This window comes from Oreochromis aureus, linkage group 13 (genome assembly GCF_013358895.1).
Source record: "Oreochromis aureus strain Israel breed Guangdong linkage group 13, ZZ_aureus, whole genome shotgun sequence".
NCBI classification, from domain to species: domain Eukaryota; kingdom Metazoa; phylum Chordata; class Actinopteri; order Cichliformes; family Cichlidae; genus Oreochromis; species Oreochromis aureus.
Window position 1 is genome coordinate 13,010,035 of NC_052954.1, and position 21,536 is coordinate 13,031,570.

The 21,536-nt window shown below is 38.9% G+C and overlaps 1 protein-coding gene across 3 annotated transcripts; it reads left to right on the plus strand.

The window, feature by feature from the left end:
- Positions 1-59: 59 nt before the first annotated feature.
- LOC116318571 (CSC1-like protein 2) lies at positions 60-21,053 on the plus strand. 3 transcript variants are annotated; one of them, XM_039621802.1, is made up of 24 exons: positions 60-414; positions 6,967-7,178; positions 7,458-7,537; positions 10,163-10,207; positions 11,302-11,392; positions 11,501-11,538; positions 11,634-11,776; positions 12,303-12,354; positions 12,468-12,576; positions 12,678-12,748; positions 13,209-13,286; positions 13,432-13,543; positions 13,963-14,096; positions 14,205-14,342; positions 14,829-14,982; positions 15,156-15,262; positions 15,382-15,468; positions 15,557-15,622; positions 15,884-16,046; positions 16,459-16,564; positions 16,758-16,925; positions 17,038-17,153; positions 17,276-17,347; positions 18,361-21,053. In XM_039621802.1, exons 2-24 carry the CDS (start codon positions 6,987-6,989, stop codon positions 18,538-18,540), a joined length of 2,502 nt encoding a protein of 833 aa, XP_039477736.1. In that variant the 5' UTR covers positions 60-414; positions 6,967-6,986; the 3' UTR covers positions 18,541-21,053. The 3 variants fall into 3 exon arrangements, with proteins under 3 accessions (XP_039477736.1, XP_031593477.2, XP_039477737.1); XM_039621803.1 differs by having other exon boundaries at positions 61-414; positions 7,033-7,178; XM_031737617.2 differs by lacking the exon at positions 10,163-10,207.
- Positions 21,054-21,536: the final 483 nt, after the last annotated feature.

Here is a 21,536-nt window from a genome sequence, read left to right on the forward strand (position 1 = left end):
ACGTCATAAAGAGGCGCCAGCGGAATTGTAGAAATAAAACAGAATAGAAGCTACACATTGAAGCGCTCCCCTATGGAAACTCTGCCTATGTGATCTACTTCTGCATAAGAGACGCTCCAACCCGGTGTTCACCGGGCTGCCTTCAGTGGAACTGGTTGGGTTAGCGATAGTTGTTTAACCGGCTCACAGACGGTGGTAGTAACTTGTGTGTTAGTACTGACACTTCGACAAACTATTTCCAGCTGGCTGTTGGTGGGCACACAGTCACTGGGTCGAAATCAGTCGACGGTCTTTAAATGTTGGACACTCTCCACCTGTTATTTGCTACGTTACGGGGCTACGTTAGCTGAATTGATTGCTAGCTCACCTTAGCAATTTGTTAAAGTTTCTGTCCCTGCTGCGTAGCATATCAAGGTAAGTTGATTTTCTTATCAGTAAACATATACCAGCAGTTCGCAGAAATAAAAGATAAAAATATTACGTTGTCGTTTACAGTAGCGAAAGCCCATCGTAAGCTCCTGTCAAACAATAAGAGCGTAAACATTCAGTTACTATTAGCGTCAGGCTAACTAGCCTCAGCTGTATTGAGAGCTGGTTGTTTACACAGTTCATGGAAGTTATGAAACAAAAATTAACCTCGTTGATAGTTATTATTCTGTTAAAAAAATGTGCTTTATGTTTGGTTTTATTTCAGTTGCTATACTCGCACTTCACGCCCAAGAACAAGCCAGTTTCTTAATTATCTTTTTTTTTTTTTTTCCACGATCGGGTGGATCAATGGAGCCATGCCAGAGTGTTTGTCATAAAAGCTTTTAAGAATATTTGGAGTTCCTTATAATTTCATGGCTACGCAGAGACTGCTTGTGCATGGAGGCGTTAGACAATAAAGCTTTAACTTGCAGTCGTGACATTAAGCTGCGTGTTCAAAGGCAGTAGTTTGACAAGGGTTTAGCTAATCAATAGAAGATCAATAATTCCGAACATTACTCGGATGTCTATCAGGGTCGTTTTTAATCGCTTTGTCTTGGGATTTGCATCATAGTAAAAAGCTCAAATGTACTGGCTCTCCTGACATTGGCGTCTTCACGAACTGATGGCTGGTGGGAGCTTGAATATGAAACTAAATACTGTACTTGTGCGTAGCCTATACAGGGAAAGCACAGGCTGCTACCAGGCGTATTGTTTGCTCATAGTGTGGTGCAATAGCATGAATAAGCATAAATGGGGAAAACCTTTGAAAAAGTATGCGTCAGACATGTTGCCACTGATACCGTTCGTATAAGCTGCAAAACAAAGGGCCCTTCCATTTTTCTTCTCCTTCTTAAATGCCTTATTAACTGCTTTGTGAAATACAAGCCTTTCTTTGGTCAGGCCTTGCTTCCATAAATATGAAAAATATACATAAAAGCACCTTTCAGTCTGAATGCAAATTGATGCCTTAAATTCCATCCAGCTGCCCAGTCTTGAATTAATAATGACACTGAAATGGATAACCTTCCCTTTGCATTAAACCTCCGTACAACCACTACAACTTTAAAAACAGATTTGTTGTCCTAGCAGTTTAAAGGAATTCAGTAGATTGGAACATAGAGCTCCTTTTATATTTATTTATTTTTATTTAAAGTGGAATTAAATTACAGTAGCTGGATTACTTTTACAGGCATAATGCATTTCATTGGATTTATGTAACTCTTAAGGCTATGTTGTACTGTGTAGTAGTCTTCTATAATATGGCATCAGCTGCAATTTGTTGTCTAGTTTTATTAGTATAGCAAATTATCTTTGTTATTGAATTTATGCAGTTTCATTGTAACTATTTTTGACCACCAATACAGATTTCTATTTGAATTTCAATGTGTAATGTTTCCTAGTAGGGAATGAGATCTTATTGGGTCTTTGACTTAATGCTTGAGGACATTATGAAATCAGCCTGACATTGTCAAAATCTGTGATAATCAAAGCTGAGCCTTTGTGTATTTGTCAATGATTTACTGGCTAACAATTCAAATAGATGCAATTCTGCATTATCAGCCATCAACATTATTAGAAAACTCTTGTAAAGTCTGATAATTGTCTTAATGCAGAGCACAAATTCATTAAAATGTAAAGGAGGTTTTTTGCTCACAAAGAGGAAAAAGTACCAGTGGTTTCAAAAGTAGAGTTTGAATAAATGAACAGTTGTGGACATACTGTCTGCCAGGTGCCTTTGGCAGTTTTCTTACAGGGTGTGCACGGATTCTTTGTTTTTCCAGTTTCACATTGCTGATAAGTTTATCACGCAGTGTTTGAAAGCTGATGGCAGAAACTCAGTTGGAATGACATGCATAAGAAGCATTTGTTCACTGGTTGTATACATTCAGTGCTGCTGTTATGAGCGCCAGGAAAGAATTTACAAGGTGACTGCTTTGAACCAACACTCGTAAAAAAATAAAAATGAAATAACAGTCTTTGTTTTTTCAAGTCACATGTCATAGCAACTTATTGTGAGTTGACCAAAACCAGTTCAGCTTCCTGCAAGCGCCTCATGTGTGTTCCCCATGTGTTATATTTCACTATATTTAGCTGGCAAAGTAAGCCAGTGTTGCTTGACAGCTGCAAATCTACGACCCAGTGTTTTAAAGCACAGGAGGAAAAAAAAAGCCTGTTCAAATATTTGACTTAGGATGGTTAAAGAAGAAATTACTCTCATGCGGTAATGGCATGAATATGTGTGCTGTTGCTAATTATAGATGTAAATATGAGAGTTTTGCAACATTATGCATTAAGATGAATGTAGCCTTTTAAAAAAGGATGTGTGTCTGTATTAAGGCATCAAATTGAATTAGGAAGTTTGTTTTTAATTTCATTTGTTGCAGTAGAGGTTTTCTTGTGATTATTGCTGACTAATTAAATGGCTATAGTATCTGAGAAATTTGAACAAAGCTTTTTTTTTTTTTTTCTTTCTTTCTTTTAACCTTCAACAAATGGTCTAGAGTGAATTTTTATTGAGCTTCAGATGGAAAAGCTTTGACTATCTCTCCCATTACATTCACCCTCTTCATATTTGTAGTTGGAGGAAGCAAGCCAGACTGGTACCATGACAACTAGCGTCAGGTGGAAAGGTTCTACAATATTTATGCAACGCTGAGTCATGCTATGATCACACAGTGATGGCGCTGTTCAAATTTCTAAGTCATTCAAATGATATTGAATAAAACAACACAGCTAGGTGTTTGTTGCAATCCAAAAGCGCAAAAAAAATCATTGGTGTTATTGGTTAAGGAAATATTGCAAATTAAAGTGCCTTATTGTGTATTTCAAGTATAATTAGGTTTTTGTTTTTTTTGTTTTTTTTTAACTACCAAATAATAAACAAACCTCTGGGTTTTGGATTAAGTTTGAGATTGTATAGATTATTTATCATTTATCATTCGTTCAGGCGATATCTTCTGCTTAAACTAGATCAAGGTTGATTTTTGGCTTGCAACGAGCATTTAGTGGTGAGAACACACACATTGTTTCCTTATTTGAATGAAATCTATACATTATATTAACAAAACTGGTTGAAACATTATTACAATGGAGCTGATTTGCCTGGGGTCCAATGAAAAGGTGGCAAAAATTACTCAATTGATTGCTGTCACAAGTTCTGGTCTAAAAAGCCAGTTTTAGGCTTCTGTTTTGTTTTTGTTTTTTAATCGTTCATATAAGTAAGGAATATGGAGGAAATGTCTGCAATAGAGCTGTCAAACAAAATCCATTTTGAGGCAGAGCAAAAAACCACATGTCTGTAAACACCACAGGATGGTCTGGAAAGAGTGCCGTATACAGATAAGTTAAAATGTTGCCCTTTGGCCACAGTTGCCAAAGGTATATTTGAAGAGAATAGGACGGAGCACTGTACTTGTTAGTCATAGGGGTGAAAATGTTCTATTTTTGCAGTTGGAGATTCAAATGCTGTGTCATTAGTGAAGATACTGACATTGAAAGGAAGGCTACAGTCTAAAATGTATTAGTAGTTTATCCATGAACTACTAAACATAAGCTGGAGATTCTGGGCCCTCACAGTGCCCAAAATTTGAACTTCACTTCATGGGATATCTGAGCATAGATCAGGGGTGGGCAATCTCAGTCCACGAGGGTCGGTGTCCCTGCAGGTTTTAGATGTGTCCTCGAACCAACACAGCTGATTTAAATGGCTAAATTAGCTCCTCAACATGTCCTGAAGTTCTCCAGAGGCCTGGTAACGAACTAATCATGTGATTCAGGTGTGTTGACCCAAGGTGAGATCTAAAACCTGCAGGGACACCGGCCCTCGTGGACTGAGATTGCCCACCCCTGGCATAGATCCTAAACAGAATAGATGGGCTGGTTTATGACTTGAAGTCATTTGCAAGGACGAATAAGTGCATATTCCTAACGCAGTAGAAGATTGGCTTGGGTTACTGAGTAACATGTTGGATTTGAAACAATTGCCCCAGATATGGATGGATTTACTTTTTATTTCATGAGATCAAAATAAATAAATAACCTTGCATTAACATTTTAAGAAATGTCCACACTGTATGTTCTCACCCTCTCTCAGCACTTCATTACTGATGCTTCTGATCCTAAATTTCAACCACAAGTTTCACTGTGCTAATGTGAAGAAGCTGCTGGTCGATGTGCACAGACTCTATTCCTAAGCTGCTATTAGCTAATGTTACACACTGTTTACAGTAAAGGGAAGGTGAAGAATAAACATTAAGATGATGAGCTCATGGAATTCATGTGAGCGCCACATCCTTTTGGGTTTGCTGGAAGAATTTCTCCAACTTCTCCATATCAATCACAGCTGTTACAGCCAAAAATCTGTTACAATGCGTTCAGACACTAAAATTCATTTAACAGCAATTAATACACATAAAATGCTTGATGTGTATTGTGTTGCCAATTTAATATTTCTTTTTACTTTTGACGTATTTAGAGGCAATATAGAAATCCACTTCAAATACGTATATTGATGTAATCATGATTCTTTTTTTCTTTTTTTTAATGCAATGAAATTTCAGTGTGTAGTTGATGCATTTTTAATGAGAAATACTAAATAAAAGGGAAGTTATGTTTACAGATGCCGACAATATTTGATTCAACCCACAACTGCGTGTGTTTAGATTATTTTAAACTACATTGCATAACAAAAGACATTTGGTACTTGGTTAAACTGTCAGATGTGTAAATCTATACAGTTGTGGGATTTGTATATGTCATATAGATGCTGGCAGTCACAGTGCTCTGGGCAATGTTTCATCAAGATTGGTCCAGTCGTCTAGGAGGAGATGGGGCACATACATCCATACGATACAATCATTATATTATGATGGATGACATCACTCTAGAATCCAATTAGTACTTGATTTGTATCTTTATTTCTGTAGCTAGGTTTACTATCACAAATAATATATAACATAATGTGTATATCAGGTCTTACAGTAGGTTCTTCTTGATATACTTAAGTTGCTGGTGTCTGCTGTTGCAGTGGTTCAGTGTTGCTGAATGTACCGGGGGCATGTGCGTTGTGTCCTCATTGGGTTGAGACCGGTCCAGTTGAACTCTGTGGTCTCTATCAGCTTATTGTTCAGCTCCAGCTACGTCCCTCTTGAGTGAAGTCACAGCATTCCAGGGAGCGGATAAATGACTTAGTGTTATGGCAGATGAGCAGCATTGTGGTTGCTGCTGATAATAGTGGGTAGAAGGGCACAAGTATAGCAGTCCAACTATGAAAACGCCCTCTCCAGCTCTTCTCAGAACAGCTTTGTGGTTAGTATGTGTGAAATAACCAGTCTTCTAAATGTGTTACCCTGTTTAATTAGGTTTAAAAATGATGTTTTGTGTCCTCCCTGCCAGCCAGAATGCTGTAATATTTTTACATTTATATGACAACTCTGTAGCATGTTGGGTCCAGAGCTTCCATATGTTGAACTCTCATTAGAGGGTAAAAGCACTGAATGGATGGCTAGTGTTTTATCTAGGAAATACTTTTACCCTGGCCCTAATATTTGATGCATTAGTAGTAATTTACATTTATTTCCAGACCAACTTTATCCATCTTCTGGGTCAGCAAATATTCACCTTAGGAAGTCTGGAGTAATCCGTCATTTCTCTGTGTGCTAGAGAGGAAACCTAAGCTAAACTTAAACTCACTTTGAATCCAAATATTTGCAGTAAAATCCTTTTCCTTTTTTTTTTTTTTTCTTTTTTTTTTGTTTGGGTTAGACTGTGAAATGAAATGGTACACTTCTCCCATAATTCATTATAACTCTTAGACTTTGAAACATGTCAGTATCTTTTCATCATTAGCCTTTAAGTAGCTTCTTAAGTCAGCTGTTTGTTTCCTTCTGAAATGGATTAGAGAAATTTTGCCACTGGTAAGCTTATCCCAGTAGGCCACATCTTTTAAGCCTGACTGGACTCGTGTTAATGACGTAAGCGCTCACTTCGATGTTGTCTAGAAACAATTCTCCCGTGCGATTGCAGTGTTGGTCTCTTTGCTGTAGCTGGAATGAAAAGGAAATGTCTGCTAGCTGACTGCTAAGATGCGCAGAGTCTACATTTGTGCTTACCACACTTGTTTCCCATGAATTCAGTACAAAGTTAAATATGTGTCATTAACACTGAAAGTGTCTGTAAAGAGGGAACAGAAAGTGTACTACATTTTAGAAGCAGGGTTTCAGTTGTTGTGTGGTCAGAAATGACAGCACCAACATGTGATTATTGACATGACAGAAACACCCGCTGGTCATTAAAATGGGAAATAAAAATGTTATGGCATTATCTTGCGTGACAGGGCCTTTCTGGTTGTCCCCCTTCCATTTCTGATAATTTACTGGGTATGCAGACAATGATGTAGTCTTCTGAAGGTAACTGATACACAGACGGCATGACTGATGCTTTCAGTGTATTTGGTTGTAAAAAAAAAAATAAAATAAAAAATGTTTCTTTTTACAGGTTCTTGTCATGCTGCAGTGATGTACAAGGTACTGATTTTAATACTAACCTTCTGGGGTGTGACAGTGAGCTGCATTGGAACATCGCCGGCACCATCCCACAATGAATCGAAGGAACTGTGTTACTCTGCTCGAATTAGGAGTACTGTACTCCAGGGTTTGCCCTTTGGTGGGGTGCCTACTGTCCTTGCCCTTGACTTTATGTGCTTCTTGGTGAGTACTTCTGTCACTCATATGGATCATAATATTACTATTTATGAGCACCTTTTTACGCAAGTCATAATGCTATCCTCATCATCACATGTGGGCCCTTTAATATTGTGGATTGTGTTGCCATCACAATTCTAAGACTGAGGTAAAAATACTTCCAGGAAAGTGTTTTTAGACTATAAACAGCCCAAAGCACTTATGCAACTTTTGTTCAGTAGGTCCCGGTAATGTAAATAAAGGTACTGAAGGTGTTGACCTGCTCTGTTTATCTTGTGCTTTTAGGGTCTGCTGTTTGTGTTCTCTATCTTGAGAAAATTGGCATGGGACTATGGGCGCCTCGCTCTAGTGACTGATGCCGAAAGGTAATAAGAACACACTGGTCTGCTAGACTGGACCAGTCCTGCAACAATGCTGTTAACTTCATTTTATCATACATTTAATGGATTAACATGACTGGTAATGGTTATTCATATCTCTGGATGACATAACAAGGTATTACGATGGTCTTCTAAAAATATGTATTTAATGTAGTTGATAATGGAAAACATTCATGTATTCACATTCATGTTTTTCAGAGCTGAAAAACACATTCATTGCCTTTTGGTGGATAAAACTGACTGAAAACATTGTTCAAGGGTGCCTTTGAGTTGTTACCACGTTCTCTAAACTATTGATTTTTAAATAACTAACTTACTCATTGTATTAAACTTATGTTACACTTATTTAACTACAAAATTATTTATACTGGTATGGTTAAGCTATATTTTATGCACCAAATATTTATACTAAATTAGGTGTAACTTTACAAATGGCAAACAACAAGCCTGATTTTTTTTTTTTTTTTTTTTTTTTTTTTTTTTTGTCTCTGCTGGGGTTTCTACCAAGGTTTCATGGAAGGCTTGTTTGTTAGCGTAGGTGCGAGCAGCTTGGGACTTTGCCAGACTTTGGTTATCTGTGTACACAGTTGGATTGTAATGTTACCTTTTTTAAAATGGTGAAATCATGACGATGTGTGTTTGTGGGCACGGATTAACTGGATAATTTGCAAGGGATTTACTCTGCTGTGTATCCAGCTTTCTTTATCTGCGGTTTGTTTACCTTTAGACATTTGGCCCAACTCCGAGTACAACACTGTGTCTGGCCCGCTCTGTCAACTCTGTCAGTGTAAAGATATTTAACTACACATTAAATTCATGAAATGTGGTTTGATAAAATTAAAAAAAGTAAAATTTCAACAGCATGTCTGTTTTTAAAAAAAAAAAAAAAAAAAAAATTATATAGACAGGAACTTTATTGTCACATAACTGTGTATCTTTATCCCTTTGGTTTATCAATAATGGCCATCAGGGAGGTCTCTATGAATAGGAAAAGCTGTAAAACCTTTGAAAATGGAGATAAAAGTCCAAAACCTTTTGCCATCTTTCACATTTCCAGCCTTCCGTTGGGCCGTGTCAATTCTAGCCCCCGGATCTTATGTTTGACACCGCTGCTCCGCAGGATTGCTGATTAAATAACCTAAGAGATTAGGCCTTAAAACAGAGAATTGATTTGTTTGTAAAAATGTAATCATATCATTTACCCCCACAGTGGTCGTAATTTAACTCATTGTTTCATTTTGGATTTTTTTTTTTTTTTTTTTTTTTTTTTCTTTTAAACCTGAAGAGGAGGTTAATTCCTCTGACAGAAGCAGACATCGTGAAGATTTTAGTCCAGACAGGAAGTCAGTTTCAGCACTTTTCCTTGAAAAGCACCCTTTCAGTCTGTGATGGTTTGTACTTCAATACATAGTTTGTCCACTTTGACATTATAAGGCAGGGGTGTTCATGGAAAAAGCCTGAAATTGACAAAGAAGCAAAAATAATTAAACTATTGGTCCTTGGGGCGATTGTGGCTCAAGAGTCGGGCGTTCGCCTTGTAATCGGAAGGTTGCCGGTTCGAGCCCCGGCTTGGACAGTCTCGGTCGTTGTGTCCTTGGGCAAGACACTTCACCCGTTGCCTACTGGTGGTGGTCAGAGGGCCCGGTGGCGCCAGTGTCCGGCAGCCTCGCCTCTGTCAGTGCTCCCCAGGGTGGCTGTGGCTACAATGTAGCTTACCATCACCAATGTGTGTGTGAATGGGTGGATGACTGGATATGTAAAGCGCTTTGGGGTCCTTAGGGACCAGTAAAGCGCTATATAAATACAGGCCATTTACCATTTACTTTATGTACCCCTAGTTCATCTCAACATTAATGTCTACATCTAAGCCCCGAAGACAGTAGTTCGTGCTATTATATGATGATGTATTATTGCCAGATACATTAGGATGGTTAACTAGAAAAGTTTTGGAAGCAGCCAAATAAATGCCTATTAACAAAGAATGATTTTAGGGCTACACCATGAAATTAAATGGATCGGATTAAGAGACTGAATTCAGACCTCTTTGACTGTGAACTCTGGGAACTACATGACACAGTGCTCCATTACCCATGTCCCCCCTGCTGTGTTTGTGTGATGTTGCAGCTAGACTATTTTTGCAGCTGCATGTGAGCAGAGGATGAGGTTGCAGCATGGTGGGAGGATGGGAGGGGGGTGGCAGCATGGAACACTTTTGTAATAGACAGGAAATGTAGTTTGTTGTCCCACGAAACTGTGCTGACTTCAGATCATTGTCTGTTTTTCATGTTCTGAAAAGAGAATGTTACCTTTCCAGGAAAGTTGGACAATCAAAAACGGGGATTACATATGATGCATGTTTTGTTACAGCTGCAAAAACAATTACAATACAATAAACAAAGTGGTTAATACTTCCCAGGTCCTGAACACGTGTATATGGCTGGATAATGTATCCTAGTGTGAACAGAAACCTTCATTGGTATGCTTGTGGTGTAATATGCCTACCCAGATTTTCTCTAAACCAGTTCCCCTGTTTTTCCCCCAACAGAGTGATTTCCTCTTAACTAAACTGAATGGCTTTGATTTACTTTTTTTTTTCTTTTTTTATTATAGAAGAAAAAGGGATGCAATTTACAGTCGTCTGGAAGAACAGGAATTGTATGTTATCTCCTTATCATTGACTTTTTCTTCTTTCCTTTTGACTTTCTGTAGACCGCCTTACTCATAATTCTTGTCTGCTCAGGGCGCACTGGTTTTCTTCATGTTTTTCCTCTTTTTTTAACTCTTGATGGTTTGGCATTTTCCTCCTTCAGGCATTTCCGAGCACCAGGCTCCGACTCATTCTCCTCTCTTTGTCGCTCTCATGCTTTTGCCGTTGGGTGTCCCTGTCCTCTCTCACTGTCCTAATCAGATCTTTGTATGCTAATCTGTGTATTGACCTCTTTATGAAGCACGGGCTTCTTCTGTGTGAGCACACCGCATGAGCAAGACACACAGGATGCTTACAGGGAAAGGTAATACTTCCCTGATCTGTGGTTATTCATAGACAGGCCCTAACATGGAGCACCTACAGTGTAACCTGTGTACTAGACCTGGCATGTGCAAAAGGAGGACTGATTTTTTCCAGCCTCAGGCTCCTTACTCATTCCATCAGAGATTTCTTAGAATCCCGGGTGACGTCATCCTTTAATGTAGTATTGAACTCTGCTGGAATTTTTATTTTACTCAGAGTCGGGGTTCTCTTCATAATGATATATGTAAAATTAATTGCCATTTCCTTCCAGGGACATGCAATAAATTTGTATAAAGTAAATACATTTAGCAAGGACAGCCTATGGCTCTGCTGGAAGAACTCCCCAAGTCTGTCTCTGGATTGTTGCTGGGTTTCTCTTTCCTCCTCTGTGAATTGTTTCTGCCGTGTCATTTTTATTGCACCATTTATTCTGACGGCAACGGTGCAAATAACCTGTAGCTCTTAGCTCCTAACACTGCATGAGATGTGGCTGCAGAGATTGTTTCTGAGGTTTACTGGTTTACCACCTTAAATCCGCTGTGAACCACACACAGCATTACCTTGGGTGAATCTCTTCAGATCATTTCACAGCGTGTGTTTGTTTTGTGTCATTGCCTTTTTCATACTGAAGGTTTGTCCTTTTTCCTGAAACCTAGAGCTAATATTGTTGTATGGTATATGATGATGGGTAGTTGTGTAACATCATGCAAATGCTATGTGTTGTGTCTTTTGCATATAGTATGGTTTCTCCCACTACATCTGACATGCATGAACGCTATGAGCGCCTCACATCAGTCTCTAGCTCTGTGGATTTTGATCATAGAGACACAGTAAGTATGCTCTTACCGCTGCATAATATTGATGATAGTAATAATAGTAACAGTAACAAAACAGGAAAACTGGTACAACATTGTGAAATGTGTGCTATTCTTCTTTAGGGGTTCTGTGACTGGTTAACGTCTATATTCCGGATCAAGTGAGTCAGCCTGTTTAAAGCCTATTTTAAATAAAAGATTCCAATTTTCTTTGTTCTGGATTTTGATCAAGGTGTCCCCTGTTTTCTTTCTAAAGGGAAGACGAGATAAGGGAAAAATGCGGTGACGATGCAGTGTACTACTTGTCCTTTCAGCGCCACATCATTGGCTTGTTAGTAGTGGTGGGCGTGCTCTCTGTTGGCATCATCTTGCCAGTGAACTTTTCTGGAAATCTACTAGGTGAATAAGAGTAACCTTTTAAAAGTCTACATTTTCTTTTAAATATTTACGATAGTTTTTCTCTAAATGTTTGACCAGTTTGATGCTTTTGTTTATTATTTTATTTCTTTTTCTTTGGTTTTTGGTATTTTATCTTTATTCTGCTTTGGGGGGTTTTTTTTCCATCTTTTGACAACCTTCTACTGCATACATCTGCATAGTTCTGTAAATGTTTTAGAAAACCTATAATGCGCAGAACCAATGCAGTTGTTGGTGTTACATGTTACTACAGACCAATGTTGTGGGTTACCACTTATGTTCTTTAACTTGTGCGAGGATAGTCATTTTCTAAACTAACAGGTAATTAGTTACTAGGGTGTAAGCACTTTTTATATTTTTGGAAGGTCAAAAGATTTTTTTTACTATAACAAATGAGCCTTTTACTTTTCTCCCATTTAAAACCACTTTCCACATATCCTTGCTGTGTTCTGTGCAGAGGTTGCTTTTCACTCAAGTTTCACTTGTGCTTCGCTTTTTCTTTCCACAGAAAACAATGCTTATAGTTTTGGGCGAACCACTATAGGAAATCTCGGAGCAGAGTGAGTATCGGAGCGTCCTTTTTTTTATATACAGCATAAAATGCTATTAAAGAAGTTCATTGGGTTTCCCTTTGTGCCACTAATTCAATCCTTTTTACATTCTGTTTTTCAAGTAATGCACTACTGTGGCTGCACACCATCTTTGCATTTCTTTACTTGTTACTCACGGTGTACAGCATGAGACGGCACACATCCAAAATGCAATACAAGGAGGATGACCTGGTGGGTGGCACGGTTTCAGACAACCATGTTTGGATGATTCTTTTCATGCGCATCAGTCTGTGTGGTGTTAGTAATTGTCGCTTTTTTTCATCTCCATGTAGGTTAAACGCACTTTATTCATAACTGGGATCTCCAAATATGCCGAAGAAAAGGAGATAAACCAGCACTTTGAGTAAGGATTTTGCCCCCAGCTCCACAGTTAAAGTCTCATTATGGTTAAAATTATCTGTGTATATAAATGGTACAGTACTTTGCCATGGCAGCTTTGCAGTAACTCTATTAAGTTAGATGAGAACCATTCCCTTTTCTGTTAAGAGTTGCATCATCATGGCTTTTAAGGTTAGGATCAGACAATGGCAGGACTGTATGTGTAGTTTTCCATAATAGAAGGCAGATGAGCAGAATTAAGTATGGCACGTGCCACAGTGGTTTAGGATTGAGACTGGGGTGGTTTGGCTCAGATCGTACCTGACCAAACAGTATTAACTGCAGTCCTACATGTGCCCCCAGTATTTTGATGCTATTGTAATGTAATATTTGAAAAGTCCCTTCACTGATATAAGGAATGTGTTATGAATCGTTGTACTTTAAAATGTACTCATTTTGTCTCCTTCTCTGCCCTTGGTTCACAGGAAGGCATATAACTGTCGTGTACTGGAAACTCGTCTCTGTTACGATGTAGCCAGTTTGATGTATCTTAACACTGAAAGGTAACAATGTTTTAACAAAATATGTGTTTCAGTGTTTGAAGATTTTTTTTTTTTTTTTTTTTTTTTTTTTTTAAATATATATGTACTTAAAATACTGGAAGCTCCACATCTTCAGTAATCCTGATTGCTTATGTGTTAATTTCAGGAAAAAGGCAGAACGCAGTAAGAAATTCTTTATTGACCAGAAGACATTTACCATGGTCAACCCAAAGCCCTGTGGACACCTGTGCTGTTGTATCGTTAAAGGGTGTGAACAGGTGAGTATGATATAACTTTACCTTAAAACTGTGCAATCTAATACTGGTGTAGCTTATATCGAAAAAACACATGTATGAAGTGTGGACTCTGTAGTGAGAGCAGTTGAATAGGTATGGGTATGAACTGAATCCTTTTGATTTGGTTAAAAATTCATGGTTTTTCCACTGCTCCTTCATTAAGCTATGGGACTGTGTAACCCCTGAACACACTAAATGGCTTTTACTGGTTAAATGCAACAGTTTCACATTGTGCAGCTTGTCATGATATTATTATTATTATTGTTCATTTTGTACCTCTGGTAACTACGTTACAACTTTCCACTTCTTAAATGCTATCTGAGTTTTACGATATCTAACTTGATAAATGTTCTTATCCCAGGGTATCCCAGTAAACCATTAAAAAATATAATCTTTCATAGGAAGAGGCAGTGAGCTTCTATACCCGTTTGGAGGCAAGCTTAAAAGAACAATGTAGGAAGGAGAGGGAGAAGATCAACTCGAAACCTTTAGGAATGGCTTTTGTCACCTTCGAGGATGAAGGCACAGCTGCAATGTACGTATGCTTACCTACATGGGAAAATAAATGTATATGTGTCTGCTCCATTGTTTTTGAACTGACAAGCTCTTTCGCTCATTACCCGACGATCCAATCTGTTCCCAGAATTTTAAAGGACTTCAATGCCTGCAAGTGTCATGGCTGTCAGTGCCGTCGTGAGCCCAAAAGCTCTATATTCAGCGGCAAACTGCATACACAAAAATGGACCGTCGCCTATGCCCCTGATCCACAAAATGTTTACTGGTAAGAACACATTTAAGTAACAAGTGCTGTAATTCTAACTGTTCGTAACTGTTTATTCATAACGCTCTTAACTGATTAATTTGATTCAGTCCCATTACTTTCCCATAAAAGGCGACGGGATGTGGGGAAGTAATAATAAGGTATCTGGGTGAAATAGAAGTCACGAAGACAGGGTGGGTGGAAGGGAACTAAAACTAAGGTTTTATTTTATCAGCCGTTCTACTCTAAGAAAATCAGCCAAGGCACATCTGCTACTAAGCAATTGTGGCTTGCTTAGTGGGGGGAGAACTACACAACACACCCACACATCAAAACCACAGTAGGGCTGCTTGGGATGTAATGAGTCCATTTTTCCAAAAAATACTTCCTCACTCAGATGATCTATTGTTTTTTAAGCTGGAGTATCAGTTTGCCAGCCAGCTGCGTCCGTAACTGCAGGTCATCAGACTGTGTCAGTCTAACCGCTGTATAACCTTTATCCCACAGGGATCATCTGTCACTGGGAGGATTCAAGTGGTGGCTCCGCTGCTTGTTAATCAACTGTATCCTCTTCATCCTCCTCTTCTTTCTCACCACTCCTGCCATTATCATCTCCACCATGGACAAGTTCAATGTTACCAAACCAGTGGAGTACTTAAATGTGAGCATCCCAACATTTTAATGCTTAATTTAATTTAAGTTATAAGCATATTCATGTTTTTCTCTTAGCATTTGAGTTCAAGGCATCACAAGTCTGGATCCTAATACAGAAGCACATGAATTCACCTGTTTAGTTACATAAACATATCCTTGTCTGTCTGATCTGTTCCTCAGAATCCAATCATCACCCAGTTCTTCCCCACCCTCCTCCTGTGGTCTTTCTCTGCCTTACTTCCTACTGTCGTCTACTACTCTGCCTTCTTCGAAAGGCACTGGACCCGGTATGGTTTAAATTCTCTGCCGTCAACAGTATTTGATTTATGTTGACTTTATTTTAAGTTAAAGCTGATTTGGTGTATTGCATAATTTAATGTGTCCACCTTTTTATTTGGTTGTATAGGTCAGGAGAAAACAGGACTACGATGCATAAATGCTACACTTTCTTGATCTTTATGGTCCTGTTGTTGCCCTCTCTTGGACTCACCAGGTACAGTATGTTCTTATTTTGCGCTGCCCAGCAATACAAGCATCTGAAATATTTCAGATAATTAATTTCATTTCCTGTTTCTTTGCAGTTTGGATGTTTTCTTCCGGTGGCTTTTTGACAAAAGTTTCTTGCAAGAAGCTAAAATAAGATTTGAGTGAGTAGTGTACTTCTATGGAGGTTTCAGTATGACACAGCAGAGTGAAATTTTTAGATGGCAAATTCAGAGAGTAAACAATCAACGGCACAGTGCTATGCTATTGTATATTTTTAATTGATTTTTAAATATTTATATCAGTCATTTAGCAATACCAAAAACATCTTGAATTAATCTGTAATGAAACTCACTCCTGCAATAATTTTCAAAGCTCATTTTAATATTTTTGATAATTGCTTTTTTTTTTTCTTTGCTTTTTAGGTGTGTTTTCCTTCCTGACAATGGAGCCTTCTTTGTAAACTATGTCATAGCATCTGCATTCATCGGTAATGCCATGGATTTGCTGAGGATTCCTGGTTTACTGCTGTACATGATCCGCCTCTGTCTGGCTCGCTCTGCAGCTGACAGAAAGAATGTCAAAAGGGTTAGTGAGACCATATGATGTGAATAAGGGCACAGAAGGGTAGATACACTATGTGCATTCATGTGTTGTGGCTGTGCTCTTAATGTGAAAAGATATTTACGTAAAGATATTTACATAAATGTCTTGGGCTTTTGGAGTATTGCTGACATGATGAGATACTTGACTAGTTTGAAAAATTTTCTCTGACAATTTTCATATTAGATCAAATGTTTCAGTAATATTTTAAATCGCCTGGTGTGATTGTGGTTGTTTCACTGCTACTTTTATGTCTGTACTGTGTGCTGAAATACAATGGTGAAAACTATATAATCCAGCCTTTTATACGAACTGTCGATTATTACTCAAAGAAAAAAAAATGCCACATTTGGTAGTTAAAATGTTTGTTTTAAGTTGGCTTGTTGTCTCTTTATAGCACCAAGCCTATGAGTTCCAGTTTGGGGCAGCTTATGCCTGGATGATGTGCGTCTTCACTGTGGTCATGACCTACAGCATAACCTGCCCAATCATAGTCCCTTTCGGTGAGTTCTGCTGTTTAATAGCCCCGCTAGCTTGCTCCTGTTTCACTTTAACATGGTTTGCTGATTAAATTACAGCAGGATAAACATGTAGAGGACAGACAGCGTGCAGTGATTCTGTTCTTTATACAGTGGCTTATCGGCAGGCCTAATTGGATTAGCTCTACTGATTGGCTTGCCTCTGTTCCCTGTGCAGGGCTGATGTACATGCTGCTAAAACACCTAGCAGACAGATACAACATGTATTATGCGTATCTGCCATCTAAACTGGACAAGAAGATCCATTCTGGAGCTGTAAACCAAGTGGTGGCTGCTCCTATCCTCTGCCTGTTTTGGCTTCTCTTCTTCTCCACTGTTCGCTCGGGTAGGAAGACGACTCCACCTAGAGGCCACTATGATCCTTAACACATGCCTGGTGTTATTTATGAAAGACAGATCCCAGTGCAATAAATGTCTCTCCCGGTTCTTTCCTCCAGGGTTTTCAGCCGCAACATCCATGTTTACATTTGTGGTTTTAATCACCACAATCATCATTTGCCTCTGTCACGTCATCTTTGGGTATTTTAAATATTTCAGCGCTCACAACTACAAGGTTGGTAGATGGTCACTTTTTATAGCGTATTACTGTTTAGAATCATGCTGATTAGCCATTCTAGTGTTTTACTCTAGTATCATGCTCCACTACGTACTTTCAATGTGTGTTTTCTCTGTCAGATTGAAACGGAGGCTGTGGACGGATTGGAAAATGGAGACTCAGCGTGTCCTTCTACTGCCAACAAGGCAGCGGTATGTATTCAGTGGTTTATTCGATGTCAACATGGGCCTCAGAGCATCCTGTTAAAAAGCAGGATGTTCTGCCAAAGTCTTTAGTAGCTGATCGCAAAATTCAAAAACAAAGGAGAAAGATGGGTAACATAGTTTTAATGCAGAATTGTGCTTTTTCAGTGCATGTGGAGCAATGTTAGTTTAGAGATTAATTATAGATGGGGTGAGATTGTGAAGAACTTCACTACAGCAAAATTCTCTAACTTGCTTGATTTTGAAATTGATACCGTAGATATATCTGTTAGGAGGCTGAGGGGTGGCAGTGGCAGGTGCCAGTATTTTTAATGACGACAAACCACATCCATATATGCAGACAAGATACATGCATCAAACAGAATCTGTTAAGAAACCTACCTATCCAAGACCACGGTTGCCAAAGAGATATACTCCTGTTATCCCCCCGCATGTCCAAAGACATGCAGTTAGTGGGGTACTGTTAATCAGTAGGCCAGCGTGGTGGCACGGTGGTTAGCACTGTTGCCTCACAGCAAGAAGGCCTCGAGTTCAATTCCACCATCAGGCAAGGGTCTTTTTTTGGTGTGTGTGGAGTTCTCCCTGTGTTTGCGTGAGTTCTCTCTGGGTACTCTGGCTTCCTCCCACAGTCCAGAGACATGCAGTTCGTGGAGATGGGTTCATTGGAAACACTAAATTGCAGATAGTTGTCTGTGTCTGTGTGTTAGCCCTGCGACAGACTGGCATCCTGTCCAGGGTGTACCCTGCCTCTCGCCCTATAGTAGCTGGGATGGGCTCCAGCCCCGCCCGCAACCCTGACAAGGTTAAACAGAAGAGACAAAGGGAGTATAATCAGCATGCTTCTTGTTTAACAATACATTTCAGTTAAGGATAAACTAGGAAAAACACACACATGGTAGAACCTGTAGAACCAAGCCTTAAAAAAACGAAAAACCTTGTAGAGAAACATTAAGATGAGTACCAAACTGTAATACTCTTTTATTTCTGACTGTCCCCTACAGCAAATGTACATTGCTGAAGTACTACAAGAGCCAAATTCAGATGAGACTGGTTCTGGCAGCGGTGAGGACGACGGCCAGGGGTCCTCACAAGACGAGGAAATAATCAGTGTTGACAATGGCTTAAATGAAGCCTTTCAGTCTGGTGAGGACAGCCTAATTGATAATGAAGTGCGGCAATGATTCCACCTGGGAATAGAAAGCCAAGTCACTTTAGGAGCGCACTGAATGAGTGAATTAAATGAGGAACTGAGCCAGAGGTTCTCCGAAACATCTCATCCTCCTTGAGGGACCTTCCACTAACATAAGCACCCTGCCCTGTCTACTAAGATTTAAATGGACTGTCGCACAAAGACTCTCACATTTCCTTCACTGGGCCTCGCCAGGCTGCATCCTATGTGTACCTACTGGAGAAGGAATCTACTCTGGCATCGAAAGGGTAGCAACATCTTTGTGCTCCTGACGCAACTGAGGCACACCCCAGTCGCTTTCTCTGGACCAATGGAAAGAAGACATTAATGCATAAGGAAATCATTGCCTTGTCTTGTAAGGGGAGTTACCTTGGTATTGCACCCGAATGACAGGACCAGTATGCTCCACTTTCACTAAGGTACTGCAGTATGGCATGCAGCTTCAAAAACTTGGAGAGATTTTTCCCATAATCGCTAACTGTACTAGATGTTTTCAGAGAATAAGCAGATTAGGAGAGATGAGCGCATGAGATGATGGGAGCAGCCTTTATGCCAGATAGTGCTATCAGTCCAGATGAGGTGGTCTCACATGATTCTTCCAGTTCCATAGAAGCCTTTAAAACCTGGGAAAAAATGCTACTTAACACTCCAGGAAGCTTTGACACTGTACAGCTATTAAAAAAAAAAATCTCTGGATTTGTAAAATAGCCTTTTTCGACATGTATTTATTGGTAGGCATGGAGTTTTTAATGCTGTCATGCTTTATACACCCTTTAAGCTGTGGAAGAAGAGAGTTCATGTCTCGGCACACTACACTGATCATGATCTTAGTTTCTGGGTCTGAACCTTTTGTTGGGACTGCAGTTGGAATGCTGCTACTAATGCTGCCTCCAAATTAAAAGGGGGGGAAACCTTTGCACAGTTGCTGCAGAAGGACCAGAGCTTGAGAGCCTGTGGAAGTTCTAGCTATGAGGAACTTCCCCCTCCCCCAGGTCAGTTTTAGATGACGCTGACTGTGCTTCTGTACGTGTTGTTCTCATTTCCTTTTTGTTTACGTTTTCATGTAAATTGCTTGAAATTAAGATTTAGCTCAGGTGGCTGACATTTTTTTTTCTTTTGTCCTGTCAGGCCCTCTTTAATGTCAATGTTTATGTAGACACTTTATCATGCAGATAGCTTATTTTAAGTTTCTGTAGTCAATGAGGAGAGATTAGGGGTGTAGACTGTTCTCTTTTTTTTTTTTTTTTTTTTTTTTTTTTTTCTTTTTCTTTTTCTTCGATAACACTGAATAATGGGCAAGATTTAAGTATAACAGTTACAGATATTTTTTTTTTTTTTTTTTTTTTTTTTTTTTTTTTTTTTAGTGTCGTACTTGTCTTTAATAGGAAAGAGAGGTTTGTGAAGGAATAGTTTGACCCAGAAGTGTCTGTGAGCATATAGACATGCACTAAAAGACCACATTTGATCAAGAAACGCAGCAACTCTAATCAGAATACTTTAACAACATCATTGCAACACTACGAGCTACCCTATCAAATATTTAAAAAATGAAAAAGATTTATGATAAAAGGCAAAGCACAACTGCTGTCTGTTGACTTAAAGATATGGGATCATATTAAAACATGTTTTGTACCAGCTTTGGGAACCATAGACAAAATAAATGTGCACTAACTGATCTTCCACTTGTATGACTGATGGAGAAGGGCACACCTTGGTGTATTGGTACCACGTATAGGTTCATCATCATGGTACTAACGAGAGAATTGTTTGACACCGCTGATTCCTGTGCTCTTTGCATCACGATTAGGTGATTTAGTTGGTTTGGGGTTTTTTTTTTTTAATTTTATTTTTATACCTCTGAGCTGGCTTGAACTGTCTGAATGTGTCAGCACAGGTAATACATCTTTTCCGGTAACTATAATCTCACCTCAACTAACATTTCCACGTTTCCGCTAAGCACTGAATGTAGTTAAATATATCACATCTGGTGAGATAAAGGTAGTATATGAGTGGTTCTGTATTTAAGCAACTTTAATGGGACGGTTCTCTCACTAAGCCAGATGTTTTATACTGTATTCAACCTTACTGTTGTCCAGCCCAGTGCTCTTGTATTTAATTTGCATATAGATCTATATTTGTTAGTCTCATGGTTTCAGTGACTTCTGTAATGATGGATTTTTCTTTTTTTGTTATCTTTGTAAGATCTGTATAAACTTACTGCAAATAATCGGGTTGTATTTTTTTTACGCAGCCGATCTCTAACGGAGGTTGTGGGCTTGTTTGTCTCTGCATCTCAAAAAGTGCACAGTCACAATGTTTTGTTTTTGTTCTGTTTTTTTGTGCTTTGCCTTTTTTAGGTTTAGATCATTCTAGATATTGAGAGTAACAAAGGCATATCTCAGCATTCGACTTACTCGTTTATCATTCTTTCCATTGGTCTGTCTGTACAACACATTCTGTACTTCCCCTGAGTTCATTCAACAATAAATGTGTTTAATCAGCTTAGTTGATGATAAGAGTTTCTGTTCAATCATCCCGTGGCAGAGGAATTTAAAGTAATGATATCTCTCTGATATTATAATTTTATTTTATTCAGTTGCACATGAAAGCTGAATTTGTGTTCAGTTCTATACTGTTGCGGCTTTAGTTGGTCAATTAGCAGCAGCTTCATTAGTTATACTTCACTATCACTGGCTTGGACCCCCTTTTGCCTTCAGAATTGCTTTAATTCTTCGTAGCACAGATTCAACAAGGTGCTGGAAACATTACTCAAAGGTTTTGGTCCGTGTTGACGTGATAATGTTGTTTAAATGGATCAGCTGGTACCGAGGAGCCCAAAGTGTGCCCAAAAAACACACCTCCACCACCCCTGAACTTTGATACGAGACAGGATGGATCCATGCGTTCACGTTGTTTATGCCAAATTCTAACTCTACCATCCAAATGTTTCAGCAGAAATCAAGACTCGCCAGACCAGGCAACGTTTTT

Excerpts from the sequence above, each read along its gene's own strand:
- LOC116318571 (XM_039621802.1), top strand. The coding sequence starts at position 6,987 with ATGTACAAGGTACTGATTTTAATACTAACCTTCTGGGGTGTGACAGTG. Across the intron at positions 11,777-12,302 it reads CTTTTCTGGAAATCTACTAG|AAAACAATGCTTATAGTTTT; the intron begins GTGAATAAGAGT and ends TTCTTTCCACAG. Across the intron at positions 15,263-15,381 it reads TTCGAAAGGCACTGGACCCG|GTCAGGAGAAAACAGGACTA; the intron begins GTATGGTTTAAA and ends TTGGTTGTATAG.